Source organism: Trachinotus anak, unplaced genomic scaffold (assembly GCF_046630095.1).
Source record: "Trachinotus anak isolate AG129_WGS33_773 ecotype Australia unplaced genomic scaffold, CSIRO_AGI_Tana_v1 ptg000005l, whole genome shotgun sequence".
NCBI classification, from domain to species: Eukaryota; Metazoa; Chordata; class Actinopteri; order Carangiformes; family Carangidae; genus Trachinotus; species Trachinotus anak.
The window spans coordinates 24,186,169-24,203,801 of record NW_027273856.1 but is presented as its reverse complement, the minus strand read 5'-3'; the positions used below and the strand labels follow the sequence as shown (position 1 = coordinate 24,203,801).

The 17,633-nt window shown below is 39.1% G+C and overlaps 2 protein-coding genes across 3 annotated transcripts in view; one reads left to right on the top strand and one right to left on the bottom strand.

Annotated features, from left to right (window-relative positions):
* Positions 1 to 3,714: 3,714 nt before the first annotated feature.
* LOC139622077 (transforming growth factor beta-3 proprotein-like) lies at positions 3,715 to 17,094 on the bottom strand. The gene is made up of 7 exons (XM_071479188.1): positions 16,229 to 17,094; positions 10,846 to 11,009; positions 7,754 to 7,883; positions 7,493 to 7,600; positions 6,774 to 6,939; positions 6,394 to 6,547; positions 3,715 to 5,697 (listed from the first exon to the last, which is right to left on the bottom strand). The coding sequence occupies exons 1-7, from the start codon at positions 16,572 to 16,574 to the stop codon at positions 5,539 to 5,541; spliced, it is 1,227 nt and encodes a 408-aa protein (XP_071335289.1). The 5' UTR covers positions 16,575 to 17,094; the 3' UTR covers positions 3,715 to 5,538.
* LOC139622076 (steroid hormone receptor ERR2-like) overlaps positions 7,896 to 17,633 on the top strand; it is an 89,931-nt gene continuing 80,193 nt past the window's right edge. Inside the window, exons 1-2 of one of the 2 annotated variants that reach the window (XM_071479185.1) lie at positions 7,896 to 9,089; positions 15,442 to 15,615. The gene's annotated coding sequence lies outside the window, so the exon portion shown is untranslated. The remainder of the gene's footprint in view (positions 9,090 to 15,441; positions 15,616 to 17,633) is intronic. The other variant, XM_071479186.1, reaches the window with a different exon arrangement.

Genomic DNA, 17,633 nt, shown 5'->3' with positions numbered 1-17,633 from the left:
TTACAAATTAGTTGAATGTAAACATAATTTCTGGGGGGAACATTTGGACCACAAATGACAATTACAGGATAATGCTAAATGCTAAAAACTGCTGTAACAGTAGCACAAGTGGAAAAAAGTCAGTGAACTAACTCGGGAATGTACTGCTCATATAGAAAAATAGTAAAGTAAAATAGTAAAAGTAAAGTTTGCTAACATCAGCTAACATCAGCTAACATTACCCATCATAAGCTGCAAGTAACAAAATAGTAGCAAATCCCCTGAGTGGGCAATCAGACAGAAAAGAGCCCTGTGTTAATCAGAGCAGGGGCTGCATTGGTTGGGGCATGTTGCTTAAGGTGGTGATGAGACAATGAAGTTCAGGAGTGAGTGACAAATGAATGTGTGTGAAGGCTTTACAGATACTAAAACAATGCGCAGCAGAAATTAAAGTTATGATTCGCATCTGCTGTTTTATCTTGTTCAGTAGTAAACAAAGCCAATCAACCAGGAATGTGCGTTTGCATGTATTTTATTGGCTAGTGTGGCACCTTGCTGGATCATGTTGTGTTGTGACAAAATTTGAGCCACTTTATCACAGGACAACCTTGTGTGGACCCCCGCCGCGTTCATGGACTGGCCTTAGTCAAATGACTGAGAGGGCTGCGCTTTGTTAAATATGGCATAAGTCAGTCTAAACACAGTCTTTGTGTACTGAACAAGGTTGTGTTGTTTTGTATTGCTTATAAATTCAACTTTTCATTAATGTAGAATGTGTTTTAATTAATTAAAGTCACATAGTTGCACTTAAGAGGCCACTGTTTTGCCTCTCTTGCATCTTTTTGTCTTTTTTTTTTTTTTTTACTACTCTATCTCAAGATCAGCAGTTGTTTATATAATTCAAACTTGGCTGTTGTATCCTGATTTAAAAGGAGTGCAAATTACAATCTCGCACTGTCTCTGTCTCTCTCCCTTTCTCTCACAGTCTCTTATTTTCTCTCCTCTGTCTCTTGCACACACCATCCCTCTATTATTGGAATACTGTCACGGAAACACACACTCTGCTGTAATATAATGCTGTAGTTTGATCCAGACCTCCCATTCATTTGTTTAGCTATAAAGGTCTATGAAGTTGATATGTGTTTACATATTTGTTCACCCCTTCACTCTTTTCCAGTAACTATGGCCGCTGGCTTGACTTGTATATGTATATATGTGTGTGTGTGTGTGTGTGTGTGTGTGTGTGTGTGTGTGTGTGTGTGTGCACTCTTCTCATTGCTGAATTACACAACTCTTTCCACCCGGGGGCCTGAGAACTGGTCTGATGTGACCTGATGATTTTATTGCAGCAGCAGTCCTTTTGAGGACTCTCTCTCTCTCTCTCTCTCTCTCTCTCTCTCTCTCTCACTCACACACACACACACACACACACACACACACACACACACACACTTTCCCTCACTGTCTCTGTCTCTCACTTCCCCCTCTCATTTTTTTCTCCCTCCACATCTGTTAATCTGCTCAGGGAATAGCAGCAGACAGTTTTCCAAACCTCTGTGCATTTACGTGTCATGCAATTCATCATTGGTAAGTCTTGGAAGAGGACAAGTTCTGAGAAAGCTAGACTCCAACCCAGAAGTGGACCCTGAACTTGAATGGGATGGTGGCTTGCTCATCCAGTAGCTGGGAGCCTGAAATAGGTTTATTGCAGGTTTGAGGTTGAGGTGGCCAGCTTGACCCCAGAGGAAGAAAACAATGTTCTTATCTCCACCTTCAAACCTCCCTGGAGTGTCATTGTTTCTATAAATAAAAGTCCAGACTCAGCTGAATCCAGACAGTTTTTTTCAAAACTTGTATGCAATTAAAGAAGAGAGGCAATAGATAAAATCACAGTACCTGCTGGGGCTCCCTTTGGATCCATTTAGGTGGTGCAAATTATGAATGATTCAACAACCGTGTTTATTTGTCATGCTTGTGCACTACACCTTATACACCATTCTAGCACCAAATACTGAATACCAATCATGCAGTCTCACACTTGATGAGCACGTCCCATCACTGCTTCGTCAGCTTCACTGTATGTCTCTCACTCTGAGCTTTTTACCGTCTGTGTGGTGGTTTTCTGAACAATGTGGCTAACCGCTACGTGAGCCAAAATGACTCCTTGCATGAATAGAAAGACACAAGCCAAGCTACTGCCTCTGTTAGGAGAGGCCTCACCATCGCTAACCCCTCAGCCTGCTTCCATTACACCGACATGGGAAAAGATTCCCTGGAAGAATCAGATATATTATCTTAATTTTACTGGGAGTCCACCCAGTAGACAACCGCCCAGTTTAGGTTGCATTTACTGACTTGAAGGAGTAAACAGGGACGCGTAGCTGCAGAGCAGTCAATGTACATAATATGTAACTTATTAAAGTCTTGCTCAGTTTGTTTCTAGCAGGGACAAATGAACTTGAAAATAAGTAAGTGACTTTTGCTGAAGGTTAAAAGTCAATCATGCATGGGACATGGCTGCTCTTTAGCGGTAATGTGTTTGTTAGTACAGGGCCATCTGCAAAGCCATTAAAGCCCCAACCCCTGTTTTAGACCTCGTCATGCCCTCTGGTCTTTGTGCCTCTATCATGGTTCATCTCTGATTGATTGTGACAGGGAACAATAACGGGCACACAGAGAAAGAGAATTCTCTCTGGCTACTTGTCAGTCCGTATTAGCTCAACCCAAGAACCCCCAACCCACCAAAAAAGAAAAAAAAAACTGCCCGACTGATTGCAATCCATTGGCAAACTTGACATAAGAGTATATGCTTATATGTGCAATTGCACCCTTAATTAAGACTTTAACAGTTGGCTTTATTAATGGTTAATAAGATATGTATTAATACTTTATAGATCATTTATAATTAATTATTAAGAACAAGTTTATGGTTAGGTTTAGGCAGGACCAGATTGGGTTTTATCTTCATTAATAATTCAGAACGCATTATTCTACTCAAGCCATCAATTTTGCAGTTAGTAAAATTATAATGGTTCATGAGGTTCTCACTTTCAAAATAGGCTGCCAATCAATAATATTAGTAAATTATTAATAAAGTGTAATGATTCAGACTCTCTAATAAAACCATCAAGTTATTTTCAAACAAGTTAAACAATAAAAAAATCATTTTGGTCCAGATGCTCTGCAGCTCTTTTCCAGAAGGTCAATGGTCAAACAGGACATTGGACATCTGGGTGAATTAAAGAATTCAAAAGACAAATCCAGTGTCATGCTAAAGGGGGATAAACATCTGGAATGTAGTGTCAAAATGTATAATATGTTTCTCTGGTTTATGTGTGGATTTTCACTAACCATATTGTGAAAAATAAGAAAATAAAGATCTGTCTGCACATTAATATGCTCTGAAAAGAAGAGTAATTGCTTCTCGCCTGGGAAAGCTGTTAAGCAACAATCCCTGAGAAAGAGAAGTTGAATTTATTACTCTAGTAGAAAAAAGGCCTCTCCATGCGCCTGCAGGAAACAGGTGGGACTGGTGAGATTCAAGTAAGAAAAATTATGTTCGTATGTAACCAAAACATTATGAGAAAATAGCATTTTAAATAGCATTTCAATATGGCAGACAAGACCAGTGGGTAAATTCATCATTCCCTAATTTGGTGCTAAATGTTTTTACAGATCTATTACATTTGATTATTTTGTGTGTGATTCTTATGGGTTAAGAAGGGCTCATACAGGTTTTGCATGTTGTGTTTTTAATAACAATCATGATCAACAAGTCAACCAAACAATATTACTGCCAAAAACATCACCTAAATGTCACCTAAAGGTTAGATGACTCTGACTGGGCCAACGTCAAACAGTACAGGGATTCAGAATCGTTCTCCTGACTCGGAGAAAAATGAGGTCTTACTGTACATCCAGCCACTGTCATGTTATGACTTCTTCCCCTCCCTCTTCATTTTTTTGTTCCATTAGGGCTTCACACTGTAAAAGAGCACCAACACAAACAGAGACGGAGCAGAGGGAATGAAAGACTGCAGTGTTTTGGGAACACCAGAGTCCGGACTGCACATGCACATGTGACTCCTTGTCAGCTGGCTGGAGTGAAAGGTGACAGGTGAGTTGATAGAATAATATGATTTTTTTTTTAAAGAAATAAACAGCTGCACTTCAAATTTCATTACATTTCCTGTTATTGCTGGAGAAAAGTGCTCTCATTGAAATTTCTGGGGATAGTCACCTTTTAATACACTAAGATTTTAGTATACAACAGGTCAAAATATTTGTTTATGCACAAAAAAGTTGCACATTCTTTCTAAATCACAAGGAAATGTAACAGTACTTGTGGTTTTATATAAAAGTGTTTCCATCTATCAATTTTCATCCCAGATAGTGAAACAATCACTATATGACAAGTTGCATAACAGACCAAATCTGCTATTTATGCAAAAGAAATCTCATAAAAAAAAAATAGAATAAAAACTTGTTGCATAACACTTGTTCTTTTCCAGTATATTCTTTGATGTCCCAAAAATAATTTGAACCTGTTAGGAATGAAAACTTCCAGTGAATGGCAGGCAGTGCGCTCATGGCTAGTTTCCATCACAGTTCTTCCCTTGCATACAGGTTCCCTCTTCTCCTTCTTCTCCTTCTTCTCCTTCTTCTTCTCCTTCTTCTTTCTCTTCTTCCATCCATTCTAATAGATGCACCGAAAAAAAAGGCCATTGCTGCTGGCTGGCCAAAAAAAGAAAAGCTTGGCTCAACTTCTTTGTTCATTCACTTTCCATTGCAAATCCAACAGGCATTCTCTCTCAGCTCTCCTTTTCCCTGACCACAGCTATGGCTTTGGATACAGCAGCAAGTCTGTCCTTTCTCCTTTTGTGATTGAAGATAATGCCCACTGTTTGAAGGGAAGGGAGCTTAAGGCAAGTTCAAGGAAAAATCCAGCCTGAAAGGACTCTTCAACCTTTCAGGAGAGCACCATCTATATTTGTGACTATTAACAATACTGTTCCAAGGCTAGAGACAGGAAAGCTGCTATGCTGATAATGCAGAGACTTGAACTTAGTGGAATATTTGCTTGAGCTCTGAAGTGGAAAATATAGCACAAAGTTAAGTCTCTTTCATTATTTCATTGCTTTTTTCTTTGTGTCACAGATAGATTTGTACAGGAGTCTCTGTAATCTAGCCTGAAGAGTGTGCTGTCCATCTTCACAAATCTAGACGGAAATATTTAAAGATCGTACCTTGATTGTAAGACCGAGTGTGGTTTGGGTTGGATCTTTTAGGATTAAGAAGAAAACTACTTGTCATCCAGAACTGACTGAGTGGGTGGAAAAAAACACAAAACAACAAAAAAAAGATGACCTCAAGTTTTAAGAAAATCTGCATCCTTGGAAAAAAAAAGTGTGACCTCCAGAGTGGTTTTCAGATCTAAGCCACGAGGCCACAGGGTCAGTTTAAGTATTTGTCACAGCTAAGAGTCCAAAAGTCAACGAGCATGGGTTTGGTCAGTACCTAGTAAAATCGTGCCACACTACCTCGCCTTTCAATGTCTTCTCAGCTACACTTGCAAGACTTGACAATCATGTTGGAGAGCTGTTCCACTTTGGGGGTTCGTCCAGAGTAGTAGAGTATAGTGAGGGGTTCCAGGTCTTGAGGGACACAGCAGGGGGCGGCTGATGCCTCTGGATTCAGAGTGTTGTACAGGCTCAGCAGCTATTGGAAAGCACACGGGAGAGATCAAAGCTCACTTTCAGATATTATTTACAGCTGTGCAACAACTGAGTAAGTTGTATTATATTCAGTATCCATAGGGTGATGGGATCTTGATAATTTACTGACTTATTCAGTGTAATGGCTAGACTTCTATCTGTAAGTACTGAGACGTATAATTGAAAATTCATATATATATTTATAATAACCAACTAAACACTCTTTTAAATTCTATGATGTTTAATCTCACATTTTCTGGTAGATTATGGTCTAAAATATGCAATCTGCTTGTCTAGAAGTTTTTGCGGCCATTCTTACCTATACTATTTTCAGTTCTGTTGTTATAGCTCAGCCATACAGTTCATGTATGAGCTCAAGAACCAAAACATGGAGCTAAAAGCTCTGTTTTGGTCAACTGCTATTTGGGCAGAGTGTAATTATCTTTGGGTTCATGGTTGTCAGATTTAGGTAGATTTTACACAGGGCAGCCTCAGATCAAGTCCAAAGTTTTGATGCTGTGAACATTTCGAGATGGAGGCAGAGGACTCGGAGGGGCATATGTAAAATCTGGGCAAATAAAGCTAAATGTACCTGCATGGCTATTTACCGCAAAAAATTTGCGAAAAATATGTTTTTGTTTTACACTGTGGGAAAGTGTCTCACAAAATCTCTTGTTTTGTATCCCTGTGGAGTCCTTACCGAGCTGTGTGTTGTATCTGAGCTCCTCAGGTAGGGGCAGGGCCCAGAGCAGTAGTTGGCATCGTAACCACTGGGCTCATGGATCCACTTCCAGTCCAAATCACGCCGGAAATCAATGTGGAGCTTGCGAACACAACAGCTCTCCTCCGTGTTTCTGTGATGAGGAAACACAACAATAGTGAAATCAGTCTCCAGATTAATTTTTGTAATCATGCAATTAGATGCACATTTACATTCTGACCTTCTTGGTTACATGAATATGATACAGTATGCTGCAGCACATATTTGAAACATTACATTTATAAGCTGATGCATGTAAACACCTTTTTACAAGTTATAACTATTTGTCTGTTACTAAAGATAATTTATGTGTCCCTTACGAGAAACAGTAGTTTGTGTCCAGTGCTCTCTTGCGTCGGCGTGTGTACTGAGTGTCCAAGCGATGGGGTGGGATCATCATGAGGATAAGGTGAGGCAGGTACTGTTCCTTTTTCTTCTTCAGGTGATCCAGATCCAAGCGACTGTGCTCCTCATCTCCATCCACGCCTTAATTATAGACATGATGGAGGAGCAAGTAAACCAACTATTTAGTGGCTTTTTTCCTTTCATAATTTCCTTGAATCTGTGCATACAATTTTTAAAATTATAGAGTACGAAACAGTTATCCTTGTAATTATTTTACACAACACAGAAATAAAAACACCAACATGAAAATTATGTCTGATATATTGTTTCTAATAATGCAAATAAAATATTTTCATTGCAAGTTTATTTTTAGTCCTCTGAGGCAAAAGTTGTATCAGGCAACACCTCATCTTCCACATGAAGACAAACGATCATCAGCACTTAAAGTAGGTGCTGAATTAAATCAATCTTGTACCAAACTCCACAAATTATTAAATGAATTGCAACATATTTTTAAAAATGATTAAAGAATAAATCCTGTAAATTGTAGGAGTAAGGACTAAGAACATATGAACACCAGCTTCTAAACTGATAGGATAGAAAGATGACGAGAAAACATTAACAGAAATGAAATCAAAAGAGCAACTAACACCCGGAATAAATAACTATATGACAAAATGTTGTTGAAGCCCACCTTTGAACTTCACCTCCAGCACTTCGTTCTCATTGTCAATGATGTCACCATTTGGGTTGAAGGTGTGGCAGGGGCAGTGCACACTGATTTCCAAGCCAAGATTAGTTCCTGATGGTAAACAAGTACAGAGAAGAGGATTGTCAAAGTTACTAAAACTCAATATTTGTAAGAAAAGAAAAAAGTCATGATTCTGAGATCAAACATGGGATGATCATTAGGACTAATGAGTAAAAAAACAAATGACAGTGATCACAGTCTCACCTCTGTTCATCAGCCATTCCCGCACTGTCTCAGTCACATCGAAGGAGACCCATTCTGGGGTACCTTTGGTTAGCACATTCTTGGCTCCAATGTAGCGTTGTTTCCTAATGTGTTCATTTGGCCTCACAATCTGCAAGGCAATAAGACATGGTCACTCTGGAAAGTTTTCGCTCAATACTAAAATAGCTTCAACAAAACAACATGTAGAATAGAGCAGACACCAGACAAGGCTGGTGGTACAAGACAAGGCTCTTTGTTGTCTTTTTCTAATTATCCAGTGACAGTTTTGATCACTTGTAATGAATCGTGCTATGAGCTAAAATAATGTGATTACTGGAACGTACATACAGATTATATAGGCTCAAAAATAAATGTAAAAGAAGAGTAAGGGCCTACATCCTAATTGCTGTGTGAGGCTGTAATTATGGTGCTTTAGTGTGTTATTGTAGTCACCGTAATTACCAGTTTCCCACTTGTAAATAGCGTTCACGTCAACATCCAAGTCATAATTATGAAAATCTGCCGAAGTCTGTTGTCACAACTAATTAAATGCTGAGATGCAATAGATATAATGCTACACTGAACAAGCACGGTATCTTTAAACTCAACTCACTCAACATTATTTACACTTTGTTCAAATCACCTTCCTCTAAAGTAGCCATTTATAGTGTTTTTAGCCAACATTTTGCTTGCTGCTTCCACTTTCAGTTGTCAGGTCAGAATGCTGGCCAGTCATAAATATGAGAACCTTTATCATCATCGCTTCCCCTCCCACACCACATGAATGTGGAATTACATTCATATCAACACACTGATAATTTGAGATAAATACTAATGTCAGCTTCCTAACATTCTCATAATGACAATTAGCATAATGACAATGCTAATGTTGTATAATGTTTACCTTGTTCGCCACTGTAATTTAGCATGTTAGCATGCTAAAAATTGCTAATTACCACTAAACACAAACTGAGACTGTTGGTTGTGCAGGTATGTCATCATAAACCAAAGTGAAATTTGGACCTGATGGGGATGCCAGATAAAAAAAAAGTGAGGGGATCACCAAAGTGGTGACAGTTCATCTTTAGGACAACATGAATGTGCGCGATGTGTGTACCAAAGCAATCCATGCAACATTTGCAGAGAGATTAGGACTAATTAGCCAGATAACTCAAAACACCTGGGGTGTATTTTTCTGTTTTTATTTTTTGGCCTGTTGGGGGCAGAAGGACTTGACTGACCATTGACAGACATCCTGACACACGTTGACCTGTTAAAAAACAGGAGACATGGAGCAACACTCACTTGGATTCATGTTTTTGTCCAACTTTTAAATGTAAGTCCAATATTCACACTTCTTTTAGGTCTGTTTCTGTTTCTCTGTATCTGGCTCTTTAGCTTGCTAGCTGTTCTACCTTTCTCCAAAAGCGAGCTAGTTTCTAATCTCATCTATACGCTGTGTCATTGCTAGGTGGGGCATAGTGTATGAAATCTTGTTTGCTGAAAATAACAGCCAGCTGTTGTTGAAAACAAGCTTGCGGGCAGTGGTAATTTTCGACCATTTAGTAAATGTGTGTTAGACGAAAACAAAAGGCTAAAGGCTAAAGAAAAATGTGCAAAGCTGCAGAATTGGATGCTAATTGTCTGTGAGTTTCTCACTGCAAGCTGCTGCTTCCACGTTACCCACAGTCAATTTTATTCTTTCTAAATATAAGCATATTTGTCCAGTTCATAGCTTTTGCTCAAAAAGAAACTCGTGGTTGCTGTGTGTTCAGTGGGAGCACCTATAAAAGTAAATTACAAGTCTAGCTCCTGACCTGTCTCTGGAGTAAAATAGTAAAACAATGCACACTCAAGCATCTCTTGTATTTAGATGAAAATGTGAACCAATATGAAAGGAAGGAAATAGGAAATCTGTCTTGAGTGACCAGTGGTGTTATGTAACTAAGCACATTTACACAAAAATAAATACATTTTTGCTGTCAATACTTATGTTTAAACACAGGACTTTTATTTACTCATTGTTTTATTTCTACTCTTAAAAGATCAAATATGTATTCCATCACTGAGTGTGAGCCTCCTCTCCTGTACTCCCCCCCGTGTTTGAAACCGGCAGTAAAAATAATTTTCTTTGGTAAAATTACAGCACCTGCCCCCTGCTGCTCCCCTGCATAACACTGACCACCAGATTAAGGTCTTCTGCAAACACACAATTGTTCGATGCCAACCGTGAAAGAACTTAAGTGGTGTGTGATTGGCGCAGAAGTTGGTGAGGATTGAATTAAATTTGATGACAGTTTATTGTCAGATTTTTCTTGAAATCTTCTTCCATCACATGTATAGTCTGTTAGACGGTAACAGAAACTGATACAGTCATGATAACAAACAATGTAAAACGTTGCACTACATTTAATTGGCAAAAAATAACACACTTATTTAAATCAGGGTTGCATTTGCCTGTGGTATTATTCTGTGTTTGGTAAAATTGTCTTTTTGCATTTCTCATAGCATCATGCCTGACCAGAGTATCTGTATACTGTGGTATTTTTTTATCACTTTTATTTTTATACTTCTCTTTATATTGGATCCATAAATGCAAAGGATATTAAGACAGAATAACAGGGGCTTGATGATGTTGACTCCAACTTAGGAAAGTGGTGGCATCATTTCATCACTTAACAGAGCACAGCCCCCTTTAATAGCTTGATTTAAAAAAGGCCTCTTCATAACCAAAATGGTGAGCGTATTAGATCTGACCTGCCAGTACTGCACTAAGAGTAACCCTGTCTCACTTCTGCAAACACTCCGCAGGCCTGTTGAGCTTTTTGGCTTTTGGTCTGGCTGCTACCCACGCCCGCAACCACAATCTGGTTGTCATTGGCTCTCTTTGTCAATTAGAGTCTGAAATCATGTGGTGGAGAACAAGTAACCAGCTTATGTAAGATGCATTCCTGACAGACTAGAATCTAGTAATGTTTCAGCATACAAAGATTAAATCCAGAAAAGATAGATTTTGAAGATTCTTGTTGCCTTGACTTTGAGCTTTGCCTTTGATCTGGGTAGAAGAACAAGGAAACAGTATCTTTACACACCTGGTAGAGCTCAATCCGCTGTTCATTCCTCTTGGCGCTCGAGTTTGGCACCCTCAGAGCTCGAAACTCTGCTCTGAAGAGGTTGGTTGAGTTCCTTTCCATGGCGGAGACGTTGAAGCGGAAAACCTTAGAGGTGATGCCTTTTGGGCAGTAGAGCAGATCGTCTGGAACAGAGAGAATAAAATAAAAGTTAAGTGAGAGAACAGGCTTAGAAAGTCTTATCAGGATCTGACAAAACCAGCAGTGTATGTCCAGACAACTGCATCATCACTTCTGGACAACATAATCACAGATAATTACTTTGTGATCTCCTTCATATAAATGCAAGTGATGAAATGAACAGTTTATCAGGTGTAGGCCCTTTTCACAGCAGACATTTTGCCTTAGCATAGAAGGAAAAGCACAGGTGTTACCAATAACGTTAACATTATTACATTAAATTCTATTCTGGTTTGAACAATACCAGGACTCAGAAATTGAAGCAGCTAAATGGAATTTAGATGTCATTCATTTTATTATTGAAACCCGACCTCTTCCCACTGTGACATGTCAAAATGTTTCCTGCTTTAAAAGTTATTTTGTCATCACTATTTTAAGAACCTTTTTTTTTTTTTTTTTTTAACAACCTTGCAAAAATAATAATTTATATGTAAGAACAAGGGGTTGCCACCATGAAACAAAAACTCTTTTTTTAAAAGTTTATAATGGGGGCTGCAAATAATTTTAATTCTTGTTTCATCTTCCGATTATTTTCTCTATTATTCCACTTATCATTTTGTCTATTAAGTGTTAGAAAATAGTGGAAAAAAATCTTATTCTAAAAAATCTAAATTTCCTAAAGTTTTGGTCTGGTCAACACCTCAACAACCAAAGTGTTAATTTTACCATCAATTAAGACAAAGAGACGCAGCAAATCCTCACAATTAAGAAACTGAAGCTTGTAAACTTTAAGCAACTAAACTTTGCTTCAAAAATGACTAAAACATAATCAATTATCAAAGTAGTTGCTGATTATTTTGATATTGATATTTGATATGATATTTGATCTGATGATCGACTCATTTCAGCTTACAACTGATTTTTGAAAGTACTTTTGGCTGAGTGACTTAGTGAGGGTAGAGTGGACTGTGCCTTTTGATCAAGCTTTTATCCACTTGATAATAATTTCAAGCTCATGATGACAGCTTGCATTTTTCCCTTTTGTCATACCATGTGTTGAAATACAGCTCCACATGAGAATGAAAATAAGGGCATGGATTAACATGTTTATTATATACTGGAAAACTTATAAACCCATTCACACCTAAGATATGAACTTGGGTTTACTGACCCTTGGTTGGCACTAAGTTTATCAGCCACAGTGAAATGATTGGTGTTGTTGCCTGCCTTATCAAAAATTCCTCAATGTTTGTCCAACACTTTTTGTCTATATTTGGTGGAAATGAAAATGTTGTAATTGAAATAGCAATATTATTGAGCTTAGCATGACTTCATCTCCCTGGTATCTGCATATCAAAAACCCTTCTATCCTCAGTTCCACTGACAACTTTTTGGACCCAAACGCCTTCTGACCATGATGACTTCTCCACAACCCAACCTCAGTCATTGACATATGCCAGATTCTGTATGCGTACCATGCTATAAAAGGAAATCTTTCCGATGTTTGCTGTCCAGCCTCTCAATGCAGTAATTTGCCAGTCTTCCAGCAGCTTTCTGCTTCATTTGCACCTGTCACAGATTTGTGGTGGTTCACAGAGCTGCCTCAGATCCACCAAAGGTCAACAGTTTACCTTCAGAAACCATCAAAAGGATAGTGTGTGTTTGCCCACATTAACTGGGGGAAAGAGAGTGAAATCACTGGTTCTGAGTCAAAAATTGATTCCACACAGCCAGCACTCTAAGTCCTGTTATACCACAAGGGGCAACACCCTAAGGTGGCTGTGTCTTCATAATCACTGGGTTCACACGCAGTCTGCTGTTTCTACCTTATCTTAAGGGAATAGTTCAACATTTTGGGAAATACACTTACTTGCTTTATGCTGAGAGTTAGCTGAGAACATTGATATCACTCCTATGTTCATACAGTAAATATGAAGCTACAGTCAGTTAGCTTAGCATAAAGACTTGAAACAGTGTGGAACAGCTAGCCTGGTTCTGTGGGAAGGGATCAAACCGTCTACTAGAACATAGTAGGGACAAATGCCTATAAATGTTTATCAAAACATTTTGTTGCACCTAGCAAAGAAGACTCAGGCTAAATGTACATAACCACATCTTTAATGAAAAAAAGTAGTTCCTAAAGGGAATCATTACCTTTAATGTCAAGTAGAAACGTACCATTATGAAAACATTTGTATGGATGCTAAATAAGTATACTGTCAATTAGAGTGCATCTTTAAAGGGCATTTTTGGGCTTCAGAGAAGAATGACAGTGTCAGTCGTTTCAGCCAGTGCCCCAAAACAATATAAGCTTATGTTCGAGTGACAAAGCCCCCTAGTGGCTGTAGTAATTTTGACAGGGGCAAAGGCAACGTCATGATAGAGCGACACAGTCTGCATATGGAAAAGGTCAGGGTGGATGGATGGATGTCCTTCAGTGATGACCATGGAGATTTTTTTTAAAGCACAACCACAATGGTTCCTTAATCTTAACCAAGTGTTTGTTACTGTAACCACGACAGTGAAGTTTACCTAAACTTAACGAAGAGGCCTACTTAACTTAACCATGCCATTGCCCAGTGATAAAAAGGATTTATTTTTTATTTGTGACAAACACTGTCCTGCCAATGCTGGGCGTCAGTCATTGTAGAGAGGATGGACAAACAGTGTATTTTGTTTTTGAACTTGGAGGACTTCTTGGAGACAAATTCGAGGAATTGTCTGGCTTTGGATCAGACACCATCTTAACATTTCAGACGCCGCTACTGTAAATAGATTTTTAGGAAACATCATTATATATGAAGTGGACCATTTGTTAGGAATGGTATTAGTCATTTGCTTTGTTTCGAGAGCTGTTGATAAGAGAACTGAAAGCAGCTATAGACAAAATTAACATACCTGTTACTCAAAAATTCAAAGTGGGACTACAATAAAAGTGAGTTTTGCAGCCACACCGATTTAAGTAAAACAAGTGTCTTAACCTTGATCAGAGAGGTTATGAAACTTTTAGAAAGGAACCTGTGGGATTTTTTGTTAATCTGCTGAGACAGATTACGTCTCCTTATTATCATTTAACCGAAGAAATCATGAGTCGCCCCTGCCAGAGGAAAGAGAGAGTTCAGCACAATGAATCTGAAAACGGTTCATCTTGCCTGCTCCAGCATATGAAAATCACATTAACCAGTCTGAGCAGGCTCAGTATATGTATGTGGACATACTGTATAAGCTATTGACAGAATGCATATTTCCAGGTATGAGATCACACTGTACACATAAAAACCTCTGCCAATACCACAGTTTTAAGTTTGACAAAGTAAAACGTTAAGGGTGATATTAGGTTGTTCACATTTTAAATATCTAAGTAGTAGAGCTGTTGACGAGGACACACTTGCAGGTACTTATGCGTCAGTTCAGCTCTTACAGTGTTATATTGTTTTTCTGCCATTTCCCATTTGTTCTTTAATCACATAAGGTTATGCCAAAAGAAACAATGGCCTTCACCCAATTGTTAGGAAAAAAAGTACATGTGTGTAAATCTCTCTAACATCTTTGTACCTTAAGCCCATCTATGACTCTGAATCCAAAAATAAAACCACCACATGAACTTGAGGCACCTTCAGCCTGGCGTTTTTGTCATAACTGTTTTGTGAGATTCGAAACAGAACATTGCTGAAGGAAAATAGGTCTTTTGAGAAACACCTGTTGATTTCAAAGGGACTGTGATGCAATGGTCTTGGCTTTCCTCTAGACCATGAGGCCCTCTCCGGCTCTCACACACGCACAGCATTTATCCTATTCTACTTTCTCAGTAATCCAGACTCAGTTGGACCACATGCTGTATGAATCTCCCTCAAGTACTGACACATGTCCCTCTCAGCGTAGGTTTTCTACTTCCAGTTCATATCTTTTAATTCTATAAAGGAAATTGTAGTGCCAAAGAGAGGTTTAGTACAGAGCAAAAAATTTGAGCAGGACTTTACTGATAATCTTAACAAATATTCTTGAAACAAAGTAAAGTTATTATTAACTTTATTAAAACTTAACATTTATAACTATTATACTAAATGTTACCTAACACTAGCTTTTGGCAATATAATGATGGCACAGTGAAATCTTTTTGGTGCTGGCTCAGTTTCACACTCAATTAAGCAAAGTTAAACCTGAGCACTGAGTTAGTGATCTCATGCTCACAGGCCACCCCTGTGGGGGATTCACAGGCCAAGACATCCAGTGGGGTTCACTCAAAGCTCTGTTTCAATGGGGAGGTGGGTTGTAATGATGTGTCTATGTATGTGATAGCTTCATGGGACCCCACTCCTGTAGAGTCACACTCTGGGGGGGAGAGGGATCCCTCTAACCAGGCTAATGGGGAGGTCCTTCCATCATCTAACGTTTCCTGTCCACCTCTGTTAACTTTTCCTACTCCCTCTCCTAAAGGCATCCCCCTCTGCCTGGGCAGATGTCCCTCTCATTTGGGCCTGACTGGAAAGGAAATGGGAACATCTGGGGAGAGGGACAGAATCCATGGAGGAAAAAAACAAGAGGAGGAAGAGTGGAGTCAGGAGTAGGAGGAGAGTGACTTTCCTGGAACACTAGTTCAGGGTTAAACAGGTTGGTGAGCATTACAGGAACAAAGCACATCCTCCAAATGCAAAACAAGTTCAACTTTCAGATTTACAAAACCCAGAAAGCTCTGACACAGACACCTTCTTTTTTGAATGTGGAAAATGATCTAGGTGCAGAGTTAATACAAGAAGGCTGACTTCACATTCAACTGCTGAAGGAGGAAAGTTTATCTGTGCTCATGGTGAAGTAGGAGAAATCTTGTATCCAGCAGTTAAACTTAAGAATTTAAAATATTTGCATATAAATATGCAGATTCTGGGTTTCTCAACAGGGGAGAATGACTAGCTGTAACTTTATGAATTTTTAGCCAGGTAACTTAAATTTTATTTATTTATTTATTTATTTTTGTGGAAGCCCATATTAGACACAAATTATATAAACCTAAGTGTTTGTGTATTAAACCTTAAACTTGTCTAAAGGAGATCTTTAATATGCAGCAGAGCAAAAAGTCAGTGATTAAGCTATATGACATAGATTGACGCGTCTGGCTGGCTTCATTTGGTGCGTAATTACGCACAGTGGACACCTTGATTGCTGACAATTTAAAAAAAAACACCAGTGATAGAAACTTAGCTGCCTAAACAGCTTTAATACTTACTGCTCTCTGGCGGTCCGTAGACCATGTTGAATTTGTATATCTCTTTGGCATAGTACTCTGTCTCTGTGTTGTCTTGACCGCAACTTTGCTGCCGATCCCTCCCAAGCTCCTCCAGTAGCTCCTTGGTGCTGTTATACAATGCTTGGATTTGATAAGGGATTTTACTGGGTCCGAGGGAGTGCGGAGGACTCGTCAATCGGAGTTTGCTCAGAATCTGACCTCGTATCGCCTCGACCCTCTTCCTTTTCACATGGTCAATATCCACGGTGGCACAAGTTGACAGGCATGAGCTCAGAGTTGCGCAGTTGAGGAGGAGGACAAACAGTAAAGCCTTACCCAAATGCATCTTTCTCTCTGCATTTGGTTCGCTCGGTAGAAATGTGCAGATTCACCGGCGACGACTGCCAAGGTCAGTGTCAGTTAGCCTTCAGATCAAGCTGATGAACCCTGCTGTTGTTTCTTTGAACTTCCTTTGGAGCTTATGATGAAAAACTCCTCACTTAATTCGTTTTCTCGTGGCAGTCCCTTTTGCTATCAGCAGAAATCCAAGTGTGTGTTCGCCCATTAGACATTACCCAATTCAAAGTCCCGAGCAACAGAAACTCTCCCACATATATGAAATTTATCCGGCACAAGGATCTCTGTAGAAACAAACAGACTTTTCTTTTGCATTCTTGTGCTCAATCCAGTAGATTTAAGCCGTCCCACAGCTGGGCATATTCCTCCTTTTCTCTTTCTCATTAAAATCTAGAGCCTCGTTATTGTCTCTGAGGAGACAGACCGCAGGCTGTCAGGTTAACGAGGTATATGCGACTTTGAGCGGTCGGTATGGCCTCGCATGTGTTTTATACCAGTAGTTTCTGACGTTTGACGGAGGAGGGACCGCAAACACCCGGGAGAGCCCAAATCATAACAGGGCTCATTGCGATGCACCAGACATCAGCTGTGACTAATAAACATGTAAAAGAGTCTACTGTTTTATTTTCAGACCACTCAGTCATATGTACTTTTATATGAAGTTGGAAAGTTCAGCTTCCATATTCTGGCCAGGTTTTCTATATTAAGGCATCTGAGATGATGTGAAGATCTCGTCTAATGATCCCGGTTTGGTGTTTTTTTTCACCATGTTTTTAATAGTGCCGTTGATTGTGATCGTGGAGAAGACTCAGTTGATGTTACCTCTGGTTGTCCACCGTATTTTAGGTTTGTCAATCCACCCTCTAGTGGCACATTGCGGTACCCGCAGTCCTACTTGAACTGACATTATCTAAATTTCCTTTATTAAATTACTCTCTGTGTCTTATAATATTTTCTCTTGAATAAGATTGTGTTGTTAAGATGTTTGTTCTCTCTGAAATGTAAGAACTCCACTTTTCCTTTCACTGGCTGATCCAAGGATGGCCTA